The 18152-nt window shown below is 33.3% G+C and overlaps 1 protein-coding gene across 2 annotated transcripts; it reads right to left on the bottom strand.

Annotated features, from left to right (window-relative positions):
* Positions 1–3054: 3054 nt before the first annotated feature.
* LOC123210132 (ABC transporter B family member 25, mitochondrial) lies at positions 3055–16522 on the bottom strand. 2 transcript variants are annotated; one of them, XM_044628355.1, is made up of 19 exons: positions 16234–16522; positions 15762–16119; positions 15607–15668; positions 15418–15461; positions 13530–13632; positions 13211–13318; positions 13008–13091; positions 12870–12930; positions 11429–11574; positions 11236–11352; positions 9077–9162; positions 7429–7517; positions 6784–6839; positions 5773–5853; positions 5634–5699; positions 5435–5527; positions 4517–4581; positions 3870–4005; positions 3055–3438 (listed from the first exon to the last, which is right to left on the bottom strand). In XM_044628355.1, exons 1-19 carry the CDS (start codon positions 16336–16338, stop codon positions 3298–3300), a joined length of 2001 nt encoding a protein of 666 aa, XP_044484290.1. In that variant the 5' UTR covers positions 16339–16522; the 3' UTR covers positions 3055–3297. The 2 variants fall into 2 exon arrangements, with proteins under 2 accessions (XP_044484290.1, XP_044484289.1); XM_044628354.1 differs by having other exon boundaries at positions 15762–16522.
* Positions 16523–18152: the final 1630 nt, after the last annotated feature.

Below are 18152 nucleotides of genomic sequence, written 5' to 3'. Positions count from 1 at the left end.
TCTTCGGCAGAACCACTTTTTTTCAGTCTCCCCACCAACAACATATCAACTTTCACCGCCGTCAGTGACTTTGCCACTGTTGCTCCCTCACTGCTGAGGTTAAGATTAGGGTTTCGGTGTGTTTGTTTCGTGGGTTTTTGTTGTTTTGGTGAAATTGGTATTGAGGGAGTGTTTGGTTGCTATGACAGTGTGGGAATTGAAAAAAAGAAAAATTTCTTCCGTTTGAATGTTGAGAGGTTTTTTCATGGTGTGGGCTAAATTTAGCTTTGATGTGCATGTTTTTAGTTTTGGTTTTGTTGAGTTTGAAGAAGCAAACCCTAAAATATGGGTCTCGGTGTTTTCTGGCAGCTTGTGTAACTTTTTTTGCATGGGTTTCAATTTTTTGGCTTTGCCTGTTTGAGAGCTTATTGAAGTTTTTGTAGATCTTGTTTGGCTGTTTTGGGTTGTTTTATCTGCATTGTCCTGCTGTGAATTTAACGGAGAGTTTACTTTTTTGTGCAGTTCTTTGTGGTAAACAACTTATCAAATTTGATAGGGTAGGCGTAAAAAAGGGAGAAAAAAAAAAGTATATTCTTTTGCCATTCAAACACCAATACATTGCAGAATTTGAATAATGGGAAAATCTAAATCTTTGGGGGAGCAAATCAATTATCTCCTGTAGAGTGGACCACAAAAGGGGGGGCAACATTTTTGCTCACCGATTGACAGAGGTGGTTGTCTTTTTTCTTTTGGTCAGGTATCTCATGCGTTTACCAGTAAATAAATAATATGTAGTTGTCTAAACACATGATATGATTTAGTTTAGTCATTGGAACTTGAAGCTATTTTTATTTAGTCATTCTTTTGAAGCTAAGAATATTAAAATACAAATGGTCGAACTAGGGTGGCTGGGTGGCTGAGCTCTACTCTCCTCGCTTTATGAGTAAATATGAAGGAAGGAATTTCATTGCTTCATTTCTTTCATTGATGGGCTCAACTCTCAGACATATCACAGACAAAATACTGACGTGATGACATCTCTTTAATTTATATACTTAAAATAAACCAGTTCCTCGCTGCGCTTTTCCAGAATGGAAGTACACTTGAACTTCATTTTTAATAGTTTTACACAGCAATGGGGCATGTGTTTTCTTTTCTGTTGTCGTCCTTGCATGATTCTTAATGTTTATTTAATTAATTATTATCATTTATTATATTTTCTATTTAAATCTATTTCTTATGTCATCGCAATGGATGAATCGTGCTGCCCTAGTTTTTTCTTGTTTTTCATCGAACAAAACATTGTCTATTGATGGATGCCATGCCTTTCGGCTTTAAACATGAAATGGAAAAGGATTATTGTTTCGACCATAGTCCGAATGACTATATTATCCACTTAATTTGGGGGTGGATTATGAACTTATGGTCAACTTTTTTTGGTTAAGATTAAAGTTCTAAATCGTAAATAAAAAGGGTTATTTTACTGGTAAATAGGATTAAACGTTAATTACTATAATATTTGTAATTCTATAAATAATTTCAAAAGATAAATTACCATAAAAATCTTAATAAAAATATATTAAAGAAAGGGTAAGTTAAAATTTGTTCTGAGGTTATTTATCAGTCTTTGTCTCATCTATTTACACCACTCATCTGAAATCTGAAAGAGTTTTGATCTAATCAAGCATAGTATATCTGATCTCAAGCCTAACTAGCTCCATGAAAATATTTTGCTATAGCTCTCTATGAATTGAAATTTGAGTTAAGAAGACTTTCCTACCAAGTTCATCAGTTAATACATTCACTTCTCTGAGTGGTATATTATTTCACAGTTATAATTTTTTACCAACTCTAACCAGCATCTCTACCTAATGTTCAACTCTGTCTAAATGAATAAGTATTTTACGCTTTTATAATTGGTGTAAACATTACACTTCACCCTCTACATATAATACTTAAGGGTTACAAGCTCATGGCGGTCACTAGAGCACCAGTAGCACTGTCAAACCCCGCCATCAATAATAGTCAATTATACAATAAAACTGTATAGAAAACAAAAATAATAAATAATTAAAATTATATGTATTTATTTTAGGTATATAAAATAATATATATTTATATATGTTATCACATGAAAAAATAATTTTGAATTAAAAGTAAAATAATATCTAATTATATGATCACACGTATAAGTATATACATAATTATATATTTAAAATAAATATATATAATATTAATCATAATAAAATTTCGGAGGATTAATTGTTAATCAACTTTACAAAGAAAATAAAAGATATTTTTTTAGTTTTTTTTACTGAATCTATTATAAAACCTAGCCGGCTTCATTATTGGAATAGGATGACGTGGGGATAAATTGTATTTTTAATTTAGATGGCGAACAAATATAGTAGAAGTAAATCTTAGGGGGGAAACATAATCCGGCCTTTGACAGGCGGTAAAACTACATCGCATTCAAATTACTTCATCTTTAACGTTTTTTTTTTTTTTTTTTTAACTAATCTCATAAATATATTATTTTTCGAGCTCATTGAGGTCTATCATGCGTAATGTAACAATACCTTCAGCGCCGGAAGATCTGGAATATATCTCAAGGAACGCTTTTTTGAATGACTAATCATGCAAAACATATAAAGGATACTAAAGATGAACCATTTCATAAAAAGAGAAGAAAAAGAACAGAGGATTTATTTTGACAGATCCATAAGATATTTTATCAGAATTCATATTTAGACAGCGAATACTTATGTACACAAATAATAAAAAGAGAGAAATATATGAAAAAGTAGCCAATTGAGACAAACCTAATGGAAAGATAAACTAACCACACATTGAGGAAGAAGAACAATATAAAACCATAGTTATTCCACTTTAATGGAGGCCTTTGAGTTTAGGAATTATCATATAGAAACGCACTCTTGGAATTAAATTTAAAAAATGATTGTAAAAATTTAATATGTACTTAATAACACGATAGAATTATTAAAAGAAAAGATGGGACTAACTTCATTTCTCTGAAAGCCAAAGTCTAAAAATTGTCAAAAAGAGACAACAAAATGAATCTAAAATATTATTCAATTGCCCTTTTGCACTTCCATATTTTCTCTAAGTTTGTCCAAAATCATGGAACTTGCAATAAATCGTGCCACAAATTCACCTAAACATCAGGATTTAAATCTCATCCGATATATGCGATGAAGCTACAAGAATTGGGGAAAGCTTACATCTACAGATTTTTACAAAAATTATAATGTAAATATTTAAACAAGATTATTTATATTTATGCGTATAATTTTAGTTTCATGGCGATTTATCGGCTGTATCAAGGGCATCCACGTTATTGTTTTGTTGTCCCCATAGCTGAGCATATCTCCCTGCTTTTGTCAATAAAACTTCATGGGGTCCCTGTTCGATTACCTTCCCGTTCTCCAAAACCATTATCTGAAAACACAATAGATTTCAGATGAACATGAGAGACAATAGGAGAATAATAATGGTTGAGAAGGTTACCCACTTGAGCAAGAACTAGAAGCTTCCAAAAGAACTCATTCACATTGCAAAAATGGTAACTTTACTAGAGCAGTATCTTCTCATTGGATCGTAATCTTGGCTAGTATGCAGTGATTCAAGATTTTAACCCAACAATAATAAGAGTAATACTACCATTCATAAACAATTATCCAACATTTTTATATCTCAAATGATGTGTACCCATATAAGAACTCACTATTTTTCTCTTAATAGGAATTATCATATTATTCATTGCATCATTATTTCATATACCAATCAATGCCATGCGATAACACATCATTTAGAATATTAAATTTGTATAAATGTTTGGGAATAGTTACATTATTGCAACTAATGATTACCTCATCACATTGCATTGCCGTTGTGAGCCTGTGAGCTATAAAGACTGAGGTTCTATTACTTGCTAGTGATTTTAATGCATTTAATATCTCTGCTTCGGTTGTACTGTCAAGTGCACTAGTAGCTTCATCACATAACCTGAGAAAGTCACATGAAAAAAAGTCACATTGCATGAGACAAAAAGAATATCATGGACTTAACACACTATTACGTTATCAACTTGACGCTCATTGTAAAAACCCCATCTATTGGACAATTAATCAGTGTAGTATTCCAAAATTGTATCCTCACTACAAAACTTATACCAAACAATAACAAATATGTTGTGGTCTTTAGATTTATGTAAAAGCTCCAACCTTGTCATCAGCTCTATAGATATAAAAATGGTAACAAAAGAAATTCCAAAAATACAACCACAGACTAGAAACTGTAACCTAACAAATTTGGACAAAATATACTTCTGTCATTCTGTTAATAATTTCCTACATATGCTGGAACATGGAATATGCATATGCGTATAGAGATTCATTAAAAAAAAAAATGCATGTCAAATTAAGAAGAATGAATGCTTACATAACATTGAATAAGCATATCTATATAGAGATTTGTATATACAAAATATGTCACACTAAGAATAGTGAATGCTTACAGAATAGCAGGTGCTTTCAAGAATGCACGAGCTAAGGCAACACGCTGCTTCTCACCACCACTTAACTGAACAGAACATTTAACTAATCACATAATCAAATTCAAATTTAACAAAATATAATCTATAGCAAGTTCATTTTCTTTTGCATTAGATATTCATTCAACAAAACAATGGTTGTGGTTTACAAATTACAACGGATTAGATTAGCTAGCAATGAGCTGACAGTAGAAAACTGTTAAACCACCTGACTGAACTACTTAATTTGACAGTAAGTATCATAGTATTTAAGCTCTAAAACACTACCTGACTTGCACTTGATTATACACTGAACATGACATATTGATTTATGTAATCAAAATTGATTGTTGTCCCCAAAGTGCATCCGACAACTTTGATTACAGAGCAATGTTTGAGGACTATCTATCCAAGCATGTTTTTTTTGGGGTAAAAAGGGGTGTTTGGTTGCAAAATGTGAAAAAAAAAAAAATCAACGATTAGTCTCCATCCCCATTTTACAGCCAAAATCCTCCTCCTTATCGTGAAACTTTCATTATATGAATAACCACAAGTCACAGATTATTTTAGTACTAGTATCAACAGAAACAATTTGTGCTATTGTCAGTGACCAGCAAACGATGATGGTCAATCTGAAGATGGTACCAGGAACTTAAACTTTAAGGATATAAAAGATAAAGGGTACTTGTGATAATTATAACAAATGTGTTTAATCAAAATTTTCTTAGTCTAATAAAAACTAAAATATTTTTACTTCTTTAATTCTAATATCTCTATCTGATTTTTTCAAAGGCTAATAAAAAAAGGACCAAAATAAATTATAAAGTCTTATCCCTTAATCTATTAAGATTAAGGTGTAAGCGAAGAAAACAGCCACCCTACGTTTTTAGTTGTAAGACTCACCTTGAGCCCTCGTTCCCCTACCACAGTAGAATATTTATCAGGGAAGTTCATGATCGTTTCATGAATTGCTGCACGGCGGGCAGCATCATAGACCTGAATGGAAAAAATATTTCAGGCTAAAAATATAAAAGATATTGGTGCATATTTTTCAGAGGAAAAAAAAAGAAAACGTAATTAACTACAGAAGATCATCACACACCTCTGCTTCTGTTGCTGAAAGACGTCCATATCGGATGTTGTGAAATATTGTATCATTGAAAAGAACCTGTCATAACACAAAAATTGGTCAGAGAGCGAATGAAAGGGAGAGATTAGTAATAAACTGTAAATAAACTTACTGTATCCTGTGGTACAACACCAACAGATTTCCGTAAGCTTTCCAATGTTACCTCTCGTATGTCCTGACCATCAATCCTTATCTGTTGAGAAAATTGCTACAAAGTCAGATACTGAAAAGACTCACCACAGAATAAAGGTAGAAACATTTCTATATGGCATACTATCTGAAGAACATAATTGTATCACTTTTCTACTATGGTTGGTAGCATATTAGAGAGAGAGAAAGGGCAAGAGTAAGAGAATAGTGTTAAGCTGCCAGCTGACCGAAGAGCTCAAACTAATAGATCAGACCCAATAATAGGATATAAAATTATAATGTAAGTTCTCAAGTGTAACGCATGTATATCAAAACAAACCACAACAACCAAGACAACCCTATAATGACTGTGATTTAACATTCAATGATATTATTCAAACACAAGACAAATCTAGTCCACTTGACTCTTAATACTATTTTAAAATATCACTATCCATAAAAAGGTGTAGAAGATTTTAGATTCTTTACTTAGAACTATTGTAAAGATGTAAATCAAAATAATCTTTAGTGATCTGATTTGTTTAGTAGACTAGGATAGAATCACTAATTTATGGGCATTATACGATGATGTTAATCTCTGCAGACTTTCCTAGAAGACAGTAGCCAAACCTAGATGATATGAGTTCTACAGTTTTGTGGGAAAACAATTCAGAATTTTCACAAACTCAAAAAGACCTTATAATTCTATCTAAACTCTAACAAACATGAGAACTGAAGCAATAAAAAATAAAAGAATTCAAACCACAGAGTAGATAAGAATTGCTCTTCGATACTTTAATATTCTGAGCCTAAAATAGGGTAGTTTCTTTCTTTCTTTCTTTTTCTTACAAAGCTCATAAATACTTTGGATAGATTCAGTTATTTAAAGGCATTTTTAAAATCCTTTTCTGTTTACAGGAGGATCATACTTTTACACATCAATCGTTACACATATTTAGACATATCCAACAAAAAGACAAGTGCCAGGTCTTACACTTCCAGAATGGGCATCAAAAAACCTGAAGAGCAATCTAAGAATGGTGGACTTGCCTGCAAGGTTTAGCAATTCAGATAAATCAGTTTTTTGAAAAAATTTGACCAAAAGTATCTTATGATCCAAGTGATGTTTATTACAACTTACGAAGTACATAAATATAAACTTCATTTTATTAATCTATGAGAAAAATAACTATATTTCACAAAGAATGAGCTAAGGTTTGCTCTACAGAAAGTTCATTTACTAGCAGACAGAATGTATCCTTTTTAAAACTAGATTGTCCACAACCTCTCATAGATCACATGCCAAGATTTAAGAACTGGAAAAGGAGGGTAATTGTTGGAAATAAGAACATTCAATAAAATTGAAGTCGACTAACTAATATGTACTATAGTTACACAAAGAAATACAAAACGAGATTCATTTGCTCACACTAATAATAGCTACAAAAAATAAAGATAGATATTAAGAATGATATTCTATTTGAGTGAAAATACAAAAGGACAGTAGCTATGTCAAGGAAACAGAAAAATGGTATACAAACCACTGAACTCATTGTTCATAAGATTAGTTAAGCATCTAAAGAGCAAGTAATTAGATTCTAACGCTGACAGCCTGTAAGAGTACATACTGAAGCCTTACCACTGCCACTGGTTCCAACAATAGCCACACTTTTTCCAGCCGGGACTACAAAAGATACCCCATCAAGAATCTTTCTTTCTGTCAGGTAACTATTAAATTATAAAAACTATAATGTATTAGGTATCGATTATCACATAAAGAAGGGACAGGGGAAAATGAAAGCCAAGAAAATAAAGGTGCTGCAGCCACTAGATTAAATAATTCCAATTTCAATGTAAAGAAACTTGAACTGTTTTGACACAGCAACAAAAAATCACAGATCATTGTTCAAGATATAGATGAAACAATCAGTGAATAGTCATCATAACTATAATATTAACAACAAAACTATGTGCACAACCCATGTGCACGACTTTGTGTACATCCAATGACATGTCGCCATGTGATTTGAGTATTATTTTATTTTTAATTTTAAACTATCCAATCACATGATGCCATGTCATTGGTTGTGCACAAAATTGTGTACATTGTTTGTGCACATAGAATTATCTAACTGAATCACAACCTAACCTTCGAAATAAAGCAAAAGTGCAATTGAATTCCAAAGAAAAAGTATCCCAGATTGAAGTTAAAAAAATAATAATAATAATGGAGTAAGAAAATACAATATGAAAAATAAAGCTTGAAAATGACAGCTTTACAATAGTAAAAATGTATTTTGACAGCTTCAATAGGGGGAGCCTGAGACTAAGTAATTGTCAAAAGAAAATTTTAAAAGAAGGTAGTCAGCATATAACACGACAGTATTATTGTAATCTATATAATTGACCTCAATTACATTGCTCATATAGAAACAGTAAAAAATAGAACTAAGGAAATAATTGCACAAACTATTATCCAAAGAAAACAATGGTACTGGATAAGAATGTGTTAGGCTACCTATTACTAAGGTGTACCAAAAAAGGAATAAGAGCAAGGGTAGAGGACAATTGCTTTGTGGTGGAGTGGAATCATCTTAAAAGGAAACCAAAAAGATGGCAGTGGAGGGCACAAGAAGGATGATAGAAGGTGGAGACAAAAGGCCATATAAAGGGAAACAGGAAAGGGAAATGCGGCAAGAATGAATTAGGAAGAAGCTTGGGAAAAGGGGGCATCAGCCTGGAAGGATCTGGCACCCCTTGTTGCCAGAAAATTTTCTTGTTACTGCTATTCATCTACTGTTTTTCTTATATTGCTAATAACTGAAGTGAAGTTGGATTGTGGATATATAAAAAATTTCTGTTGTGGTTGTTTCAGAGTCATCCTGCTGGGTTGTGTGGCATATGGCCAACCATTAACTAATGGCAACTATGGGTATGCATATGTATGATAAGATCCTAATACTTAACAGATAAAAAAAAGGGTTCCCAGAAGGCCGTGATGTTCTAATAAATATAGAATGTTCCAAGTTACCCCTTAATCAGATAGAAATTGTATAAAGCAAGAAAAAAGGAAGGTTTCAAATATTGCCTTAACAATCTGCGGAGCATGACTTCCAAAGTAAATGCGCAACCATTAACTGATGGCAACTATGGTCAATTCTAGCACTTAGTGGTTGTGGCATTCACTAGATAATGCATCAACACCAATTTAAGAACAAATAGACCAGATGCTAGATGCTACCTCCACATAATATGAAATTAACATGGAAAAGAAAGAGAACAGTGACCTGAAGTGCACATTTTCAAACTGGATGCTACCCCCATTCAACTTCAGAGGTTTTGCATTATCTTTATCTTGAATCTCAGCCTTTACCTGCAGCAGCCATAGGAACAAAAATCACGTCACAAAGAAATAGCAAGTGAGATGCAAAACTTACATTCACTCGCAGATCACTACTACAGTTAACAACAGACATTTACCAACCAACAAAATTAGCCTAATCCTTTAGAAAGAACGGAACATATCATCAGAAACAAGTAACAGTGAAGGACATATATTCATTCATTTTCTTTGTTTTGCTCATTCATCACGTTTTTCAAGAAAAAATCCACACATCTAAGGTTACTTAATACACATTGAAGGAATGAAAAGTATCATCCAGGACAGAGATAAGTAATATTAGTGGAAGTCTATTCATTCATTTCATTGTTTTGCTGATTCATTGTATTACTCCACAAAACAATCTGCACAAATTTACCTATTACAAGGGTTAATACTATTTGGCCCCTGTTTTATTATATACTGGTGGACAAAGGTTACATGAAAATGTCACATATATCTTAACATTAGTATTTGTCAGTCTTACAAACAAAGTTGACTAAGGTTGACCCATGCAATGACAGGTTTGCCACCAAAGAGTCCTAAAAGTGATTGATAGATTGTTACAGGACTCAAAAAGTTTTGGAATCACAAATTAAACAGTTATGGAAAAGAACTAAAGACCTACAAATAAAAGAATTTAGCAAAACATAGAAAAACCATCTTGTTTGAAGAATCTTGATAAAAAAAGTCGTACTTGCAAGCTTCATTATCATCAAAAATAAAAGAATCACTTTCACATAATCTACCAGAGTCTCCTTAATTCTGTTTCTTGCTGATCTTTTATATATGTGTATGTGTGTGTGTGTGTGTGTGTGAATACCCAATGCTGACAGATTCCCTTCTATCCAACCCAGCCTCTCTTTCCTGCCTTCTTTTTTGAACTTTTATATAGTTGAATTAATAACTTCCATAGGACCTCATAGTTTCAGACGAGTTTTTTTTTTTTTTTTTGGTCCACCTTGCTAAATTTCCATCCTCCTGCATCCATTAATATAATATGTAGTGGGTATAATATTCAACATCATGGACCTTACCATAATTAGATAACTCCCAAGATCAAGCATGAGCTTGAAAAGGGCTATTAACCTAGAATACCACAGTGGAGGTATTGAATCTGGGAGAAGTAGCTGGTAAGGCTTGCAACTGAGACACTAGCCTTCATCATAAAGTGTTAAGAGAAAAAATAAAGTATTACTATTTTCCTAGTATGGTATTGGCATTTGGAACCTAGCAAGTGCCTGTGGTTTCTTTTCCCTCTAATAAAAGCCAGAAAGATAAAGGATTCCCTGGACTACCCTTTTCACGGAAAACAGAGAGAAATCAGGATAGAAATTCTTGGGGTATATCCATGAACCGTAAATGTATAGGATTCACATATAATGTGCCTCTCATGAATCAAAAGAATTTTATTATTTTGGGATAAATAGCATTGACCTTCCTCAAAGCTTATAGGAATTATATGGGATACCGACAATTATATTCTTTAGTCAATGACCTTCAACTAGGTGAACTTTTCCAACAATCTTAACATAGAGGTTTCCCATGAGTGTCATGAGAAATTTCTAACCAATTTCAGAAACTTTGAGGACAGCTTTTAATGAACTTTAAAATTTGTCTAGTCCACCCATATTTCAGAAAAGAGATTATGATCAATGAAATTAACCATTTTTCCGTAAATTGTGTAACATGAACCGACCATTGTGACCCTTCACAGATAAATTTGATAGACTCAAAGTCTCCTATCTGCAAGGAAGGAGTTAACAAAATTATTTCTTAGATTTGCCTATAGTAATGCATGACATATGGGAGTTCAATTAGCGTTGGCACCAACAAAATAAAGGGTAAAAGAAAATGTTGGGAAGTAAATGCAGTTAAAACAAGCTATTTACTTTACTAGACATTATCCATATCTCAAGATCATAGTTTATCGTGGAGAAATAACTAAAGACATGCAGATATGCACTAGACCAGACAAGGTCCAATATAAACAATAAAATTTTATAAGAAAAGACAATCAATAAAGACCGAACCCTCAGAAAACATAGTAAATTCCTCAGAAAGTACCTCCAGTAACTGAAACATTGACTTCATGTCCACAAGACTTTGTATGGTCTCACGATAAACACTACCAAGAAAATTGAGCGGAAGCGACAGCTGGAATAGAAGTCCATTCACCATAACCTGTGTTTCAGATTTTCACTTAGTGTATGAAACCATTAGTCATTCTCAAACCAAGTATATTAAGAAGAGATTTTACCAAATCACCAACTGTCATCTCTCCATTCATAATCCCTTGTGAACACAGCACCATAGCTGCAGAGAGAGCTGTGCTAAATATCACATTTTGACCAAAATTCAGAAAAGCAAGACTTCTCTGTGTTTTCAAGGCGGCATCTTCATACCCTAGAAGGCCGAACCACAAGAGTTGGATTAGCATCCAAAATTCAAAAAACAGCAAAAAGAATAGGAGTAAACTCTTTCCCTTTATATTTCACTCTCCCTCTATTTTTCTTATGCTTTCTTTCTTTCTTTTTTTTTTTTTTCCTTTTTACTTTTTCCAAAGTGGTAGACTGAACTGTAGAAAACCATTACTGTATTCAGCAGTACATGATATGATGGTAAATCCTATTAATATGTTAATTGAATTATTTACTTTTCAAAATCTAACTTGCCTGTGCCATATGGAAATTTGTACTTAAACAGCAAGCATACTAAAAAATTCAAAAGGTTGGTTGCAATAATTATATAGACACATAACAGTGCAGGAGCATCACATAAAGGAGATATGTGTCTACACCAAGTGTTAAGATTCAAACAATAAAATAACATCATATAGATGCGCAGGATTGATTTTATCCAAGCCACTTAAAGTGGCATCTAAAGATATCTCACCAGAGATATCAGACTCTACAACTTATGTGGATCACAAATGAATCAGCATGGCTACTAACAATGAGAAAAGGTCACTGAGGTTTTTTTGGAAGTAAAGTAGATTCTAAAATGGGCCAGATTTATTAGCTTTACATTATATTTTTTGTTAGACTTATGATTAGGGTATAGGGTTTAATCATATGACCCGTTATTTAAGCATAAAAAATATATCATGATTCTTGTAATTGTCTTCCCATGGTTGCAATTCTTTGATTTCATTCTTTTCTATTTGTAGCAACATAAAATCATTATACATACACTATCACTAAGGCTAATTATTATTAAGTTGAAAGAATTTATTATAGTTTCCATATAGTATTGAGCCTATAAAACAGTTTCCACAATTTTTTTCTTGCTTTTCTACCTTCCTTAAAGCACAAAAATCCTCAATAAGCAATGAAGCATAAAGTTTTGGGATCACACAAAATAAATTAGAGACCCAAAAAATAATTGAACAAAGAAGAAACAAACAAGTGATCTATATGGTCCATCCAGCTTTTAAAATTCACAAACCAAGGGATGACAAACAAATGCTAGGTCTTGTCTGTTGAATTAAATAAGAGGTCTTCATTTTTACCATGAGCTATTGTCTAAGTTAGAGGCTACAGTTGGCTTCTACACTATTCAGATCCTTAAAATGGGTCATGTTAGAAGGACACTGGTCCATTATAATCGAATGACTTTTAAGGGAAGAGTTAAAAAGCAGGTACTTTTATGGTCAACTGAACAGCCTTCAAACATTGGATTGATGTGATTAAGCAACTTACTCTGTAAGAACTCATCATATTTTTCTTCTTCAAAAGATTCATTGTTGAAATATTTAACAGTCTGCAGTAAAAGAAGGAAATTGCATTAAAATTACGAGACCACAAAAACAATTCACAGCATATACACCTCAGTCTTACCTCATAATTGATTAATGAATCAATTGCCCTCGTACTTGCATCATTATCAGCTTTATTCATGACCTTCCTAAACTTTGTCCGCCACTGTAAAGGATGAAGATAAGCTTACTTGAAGGTAATGAATAGAGAAATAAGGTACACCATTTAATTCCTAAGGAACTGTCTACTACGATATTGACTAAGAATTACAGGAGACAGAACACCTGTGTCACTGACAATGTGAAGACAACATAGGCAGCAACAGAAAGTGAAGTGATCCATGCAAAAGGTGCTCCAAATTTGTATGCCAGTATGCCTGACACCATTGATATCTGGAAGGATACATATTATCTATAATTAAATGTGAAGCAGAAAACATAGACGGACAAACAATTTAAGCATATGATAACCATAAACTGAAGAATCCACCATATACTTGATGCCATTTATAATGGGCAGCAGCATGCCAATAAAAGGGACCAATACCAGCAGCAACGGTCATAAAATTAAATTGCTCAACAGTAACCAAAGAAACTGTCATACCTCTAAAATGGTGGGTACAACATTGAAAACCATAGAAGAGAGAATGAAATTTATTCCTCGGCTACCACGGTCAATTATTCTATTTAAAGCACCTGTTTCTCGGCTGAAATAAAATCATGAATTAAGAAACATAATTAAATGTGCATAATTGAATGGCCCAAAGTAATTTAAATTAGCAAAGGGCAGTTATGTGAATTATAGCATCACAATCACAAAATGTTTCAGCATGATAAAGGTTGATGTGTCACAATTACATCACATGTCAATAAGAAATAAAAGTATTCCCTCGTGAAAGTAAATATATCAAGCCTTCCAGTATCATTCACTCCAAGATTGTTGGTAGATGTTTAAAATAAAACTGATCATGTGTGGATTGCAACATTGAATCCACCTCTGGCGTGGTACAAATCTATAAAAAAAGCAAGAATCAAGCTCCAATACCATTCTAGTTTTCCTATGATATACAATCCATAAAACAAAGAAAAAAAAAATGTAATGCATCAACATATACAAACTTAGCACCATACCGGCTAAGTGAAACAACATATATACTATTTAAATTAGGATGTAGGCAACTTACACTTCTTCATAAACGAAATATAATTTAAATGAAAATCGATCATTACATTTTGAGAACAATCCAATTTTAGTTCAGTAATATGCAGTAGAACCTTGACTAACAGAGTTTTGCAAGAAATAATGTCTTGCATACTAATTTTTTATTTGCTACATGTTTTCCTAAAAAAATCCCTTGAATTAAGTAAAACTTGGATTCCAAATGAGTGCAGATTGACGGTCACATACTTGAAAATCGTTTGCCAAACTCCTCAAGTTGACAAACATTTGTCCTCCATCAATATGAAGTTTTCAGCAGAGTTGGGAGACAAGATTAGAATGTTTATATTAACAACAACTCCTACTTTTCAGGCTACTTGTCCCCATAAAGGTTTTCACCAATGAATTTGAGTACTTTGAATGAACCATAGGAAACACCGTACTTTTTTGGCTGAAAATCATATAAACCATAGAAGATAACATATCTATTATTTTTCCAAAAAAACTGTCATAATTAATATAATTATGTGTTTCTTTGACAATTACAACTGTTTCTTTTGTAAAAAGAAGTTTAAAAAAAAGTGTGATTTGGTGTTGAAATTTCTAGGGATAAAAAATGAAACACAATACTGATTTGAATTTTTACCTAAGCACATTTCTCCAACAACACAATCCAATAAGGCTCGTGATGCAACTTAATGGAGATTTTGATATTTAATAACTGGTGTTTACACAACTTCCACCATCTATAGCAATCCAATAACAGCTCCAATCATGCCATTGAATATTGACACTTGGGCATCAAAATACATGGGCTCAATTTATAGCCATATAGGAGATACATTCCTATAATAAAACCCTACTAATCAAGTTTGCACTAGAATCAAATTCAAAGGTGTTTTTAAGATAAAAAATGGTGCCAATTTGGTAGAACTGTGATGCAAAAAGATATAAACCATTTGAAAGCTAAGTCAATCAACATTTGAAAAGATTTTATGATGCTGTATTTGAATTTCTATGGAGGAAATTATCGAAAATTCTTTTAAAGCAAGTTCAATTTCTATCTATAAACATGCTACACAAGAATTGAAGCATGTAAGTTTGCTTCCCTTTTGTTATACTAATGAGCACAGTTATATTTAGCCCACAAGTCAAGTATCCCAAGAGTTCTTATTTATTATTAGTCAAGTAGTTAAAATTTTCACTTGAAAATCTACTTCAACAACTTGCTAGTCTGAAACTTAGGAATCATAATTCTTTAACACCTATAACATATATAACAAAGATTTTCAAGCATGAAACAGACGGTAACTTTCTAGAGACTAAACATTACCTAAGATGATATCGAAGGTCAAGGTCATGCAAATGTGAGAACACCTGCATATTTAAACACTTAAGTAAGGAACAACGTTTCATAGCATCACATGGCCATACAAGCTTCTGAACAAACAAAACGAGAAACCAACGTGCAAATCTTTGAGAGTTGATTAAACAAATACAACAAACAAGAAAACATATATACCTTCCTAGATACAGAACGGATTGTCCGCAGCGCAACCTTGGAAAACACAGCAGTCCTTAGCTCTGGTAAAGTTGCATTTAGTTAACAAACGATTCATAAATTTGAAAAACAAAGTGAACTGAAAGAATTAGTATCGGTAAAATTACATTATATACCGTTGAAAGCAGAAGCCCCTGAGCGGGCAATCCCATAACCGATTAAAACCGCAGCTGGGGTAGCAAAAAGAGCTAATAGAATAGAATTAGCATTAGCATTATCATTATTTAGCCAATCAACAGCAAGCTTGAAAAGAAAAGGAACTTGAACATTCAAAACTTTAGCTCCAACCAAAAACCCCAAAGCAGTAATTACTCTTAAACGAAACTCAACATTGTCTTTCATCCACAAGTAACTCGCAAGAGTCCGCAGAATCTTCATGTCCGCAACTTGATTGTTACTAGGGGCGGAAACTGCCGGTTTGTTCTTGTTCGGAACCGGTTCCGATGTTGAAGCTGTAGAAAACAACACTGCACCGTGTTGAATTTTATAGTAATGATTAGAGTCCGAAAGGAAAGCGTTGATTGGGGGAAAACGATTCCATGTTCTTGTTCTTGCAGCATTGTTTATTAATAAGAAAGATTTACTCATCTCAGAAATTGAAGTTGAGCTTGAGCTTGAAGTGAAGCTGCTGCCAAGAAGAGAACGGCCATGGATGAATTGACGAAAACAGAAACATCTAGGACTGCGAAACATTTTTGTTTCTATCGATTCACTTCAGTCTCTAATTATTCATGGAAAAAAAAAAATCAAATATTGAGTCTCCACTTTCGATTGATTCATGAACCTAGCAACCCTAAACTTTCAAACAAAAGCCCTCCCTGTCAATCAGATTTTCGTGGGAAAATTACACAGCCCACCTTGTAGTTTGTAGTACTAACGATAGTTCCATAACATTCAGAAGCACCCTGATATTTGACCGACATTAACCTTAACAATTGTACTGTTTTTTTTCGGAAGTACCATTTTACCCTCACGTATTATTAAAAAAAAAAAAAAACTTAGTTTAATCAAATATAATATTAATACTAAGTAAAAGAAAACTAATAAATAAAAGTTAATATGGTCATTACCTACACAATGACAATGTTCTGTTTTACTCAAAAACCTGACACCTTTCTTCAAACGTAAAGCTTCCTCAAACACTTGGCTTGGCATGGTTTATCTACGTTATAAATTGTTTTAATGTTGATCGCTTTTAGCATTTGTCAGCTTTTGGTAGTGTTTGTTAATTTTTTAATCTTTCGAGAAGTTTATTTTTCCCAAACCTTGAGGGGGCTATGATATTCTCCAAGCTTTGAAATATCCTGTAATCGTGTCTATGTTCCGACCATGGGATAGTTTCTAAAACCCCCAAAGTTTTGTCCAAAGATCCCTTGGTTATAAGTAGAAATAAAACCCCCTCGCCCAACCCGATTCGGATTGGGGTATCCCAAATATTTTTTTAATAATGTTGTTATCAAATAAATTGCCAAATTAATTTGCATGGATCCAAATTTTCCAGACGCTAAAATCAGACAGTGTGTGGTCAGTACAACCATATGTAGCTTCAGTTTCTTATCTTGTTTCTCCGCCACACGACAAAAATTATTATACTAAAAGACAAAATGTGGGTTCTGGTTTGGTTTGAAGACAATTGCAAGTCCGGCAGCTGCTACAACTTAAACCATGGAGCCCCCTCCATCAATATCCAACTCATTAAAACACCTAAATTGTGGAAAATGAGTCGAGTTGCAACAGTGAAATGCAGCGGCAGTAGAGGAATAGGAGATTTAATGGGGATGATCTGATAAAACCTGATATCAGCCGGTGGCTCTCAGATGTGGAGGAGCACAAAGCCCTTGCTATATATACTCCACAAGGAGGCTACAAGGGTCGTTACCTTTATCGCCTTGGTTACCAGGGCTACTACTTCCTTGACCTTACCCAGATGCCGAAGGACTTGTGGATAATTGAAGCCTGGGTAAAATCACCTCGATTCATCTATTTTCTGCATAATGACTCAAAGCAGACAATCCATCACTTCAACAATGTTGTGATATGAAAGCGATATTTTAATCCTATGTAACCTTATTGATATTAGACATACCTTTGCATAGGTTCTGTCTAAGTCGGAATTGCAGTTTCTAGCTTTGCTTCCAACACAACGTCCAAAAGTGAGGGTGGAAATGGTATCAAAGCCAAAGCAATTCGTAAATGTTAGTCAATAAATTTGATGCAGTGCACAGTAGAAAGTTCACGTGGAGACTACTTAAAGAAATTGCTGGGCCGACTAAGGAAGAGAGATTATGAGGTTTCCAGCCAAAACAACCTGCAGATTCTCAAAGGCCTACAATCTGTTCCTGCTATGAAGAAAACGATATCCACACGTAAATTTTCAAGTGATATAGTACAGGTTTGATCAAGGCAAAAAGTGTTTTTTTTTTTTTCTTTTTTACCTTCTCCAGATTAGCTAGCTGCACACATTTTAGACCCGGTAACCAGGGAGCAATATACATTCAACAATTAAC

Source organism: Mangifera indica, chromosome 3 (genome assembly GCF_011075055.1).
Source record: "Mangifera indica cultivar Alphonso chromosome 3, CATAS_Mindica_2.1, whole genome shotgun sequence".
NCBI classification, from domain to species: domain Eukaryota; kingdom Viridiplantae; phylum Streptophyta; class Magnoliopsida; order Sapindales; family Anacardiaceae; genus Mangifera; species Mangifera indica.
This window is presented reverse-complemented; position numbering and strand designations above follow the sequence as displayed.

Bases quoted from the DNA above. Each gene is read 5' to 3' on its own strand.
- LOC123210132 (XM_044628354.1), bottom strand. From the start codon at position 16,338: ATGTTTCGCAGTCCTAGATGTTTCTGTTTTCGTCAATTCATCCATGGC. The intron at 15,669-15,761 runs GTATATAATGTA...CAACTTTACCAG, and splicing joins AGGGGCTTCTGCTTTCAACG to AGCTAAGGACTGCTGTGTTT. The intron at 5,528-5,633 runs GTGTGTGATGAT...TTTTCCATTCAG, and splicing joins TTTCAGCAACAGAAGCAGAG to GTCTATGATGCTGCCCGCCG.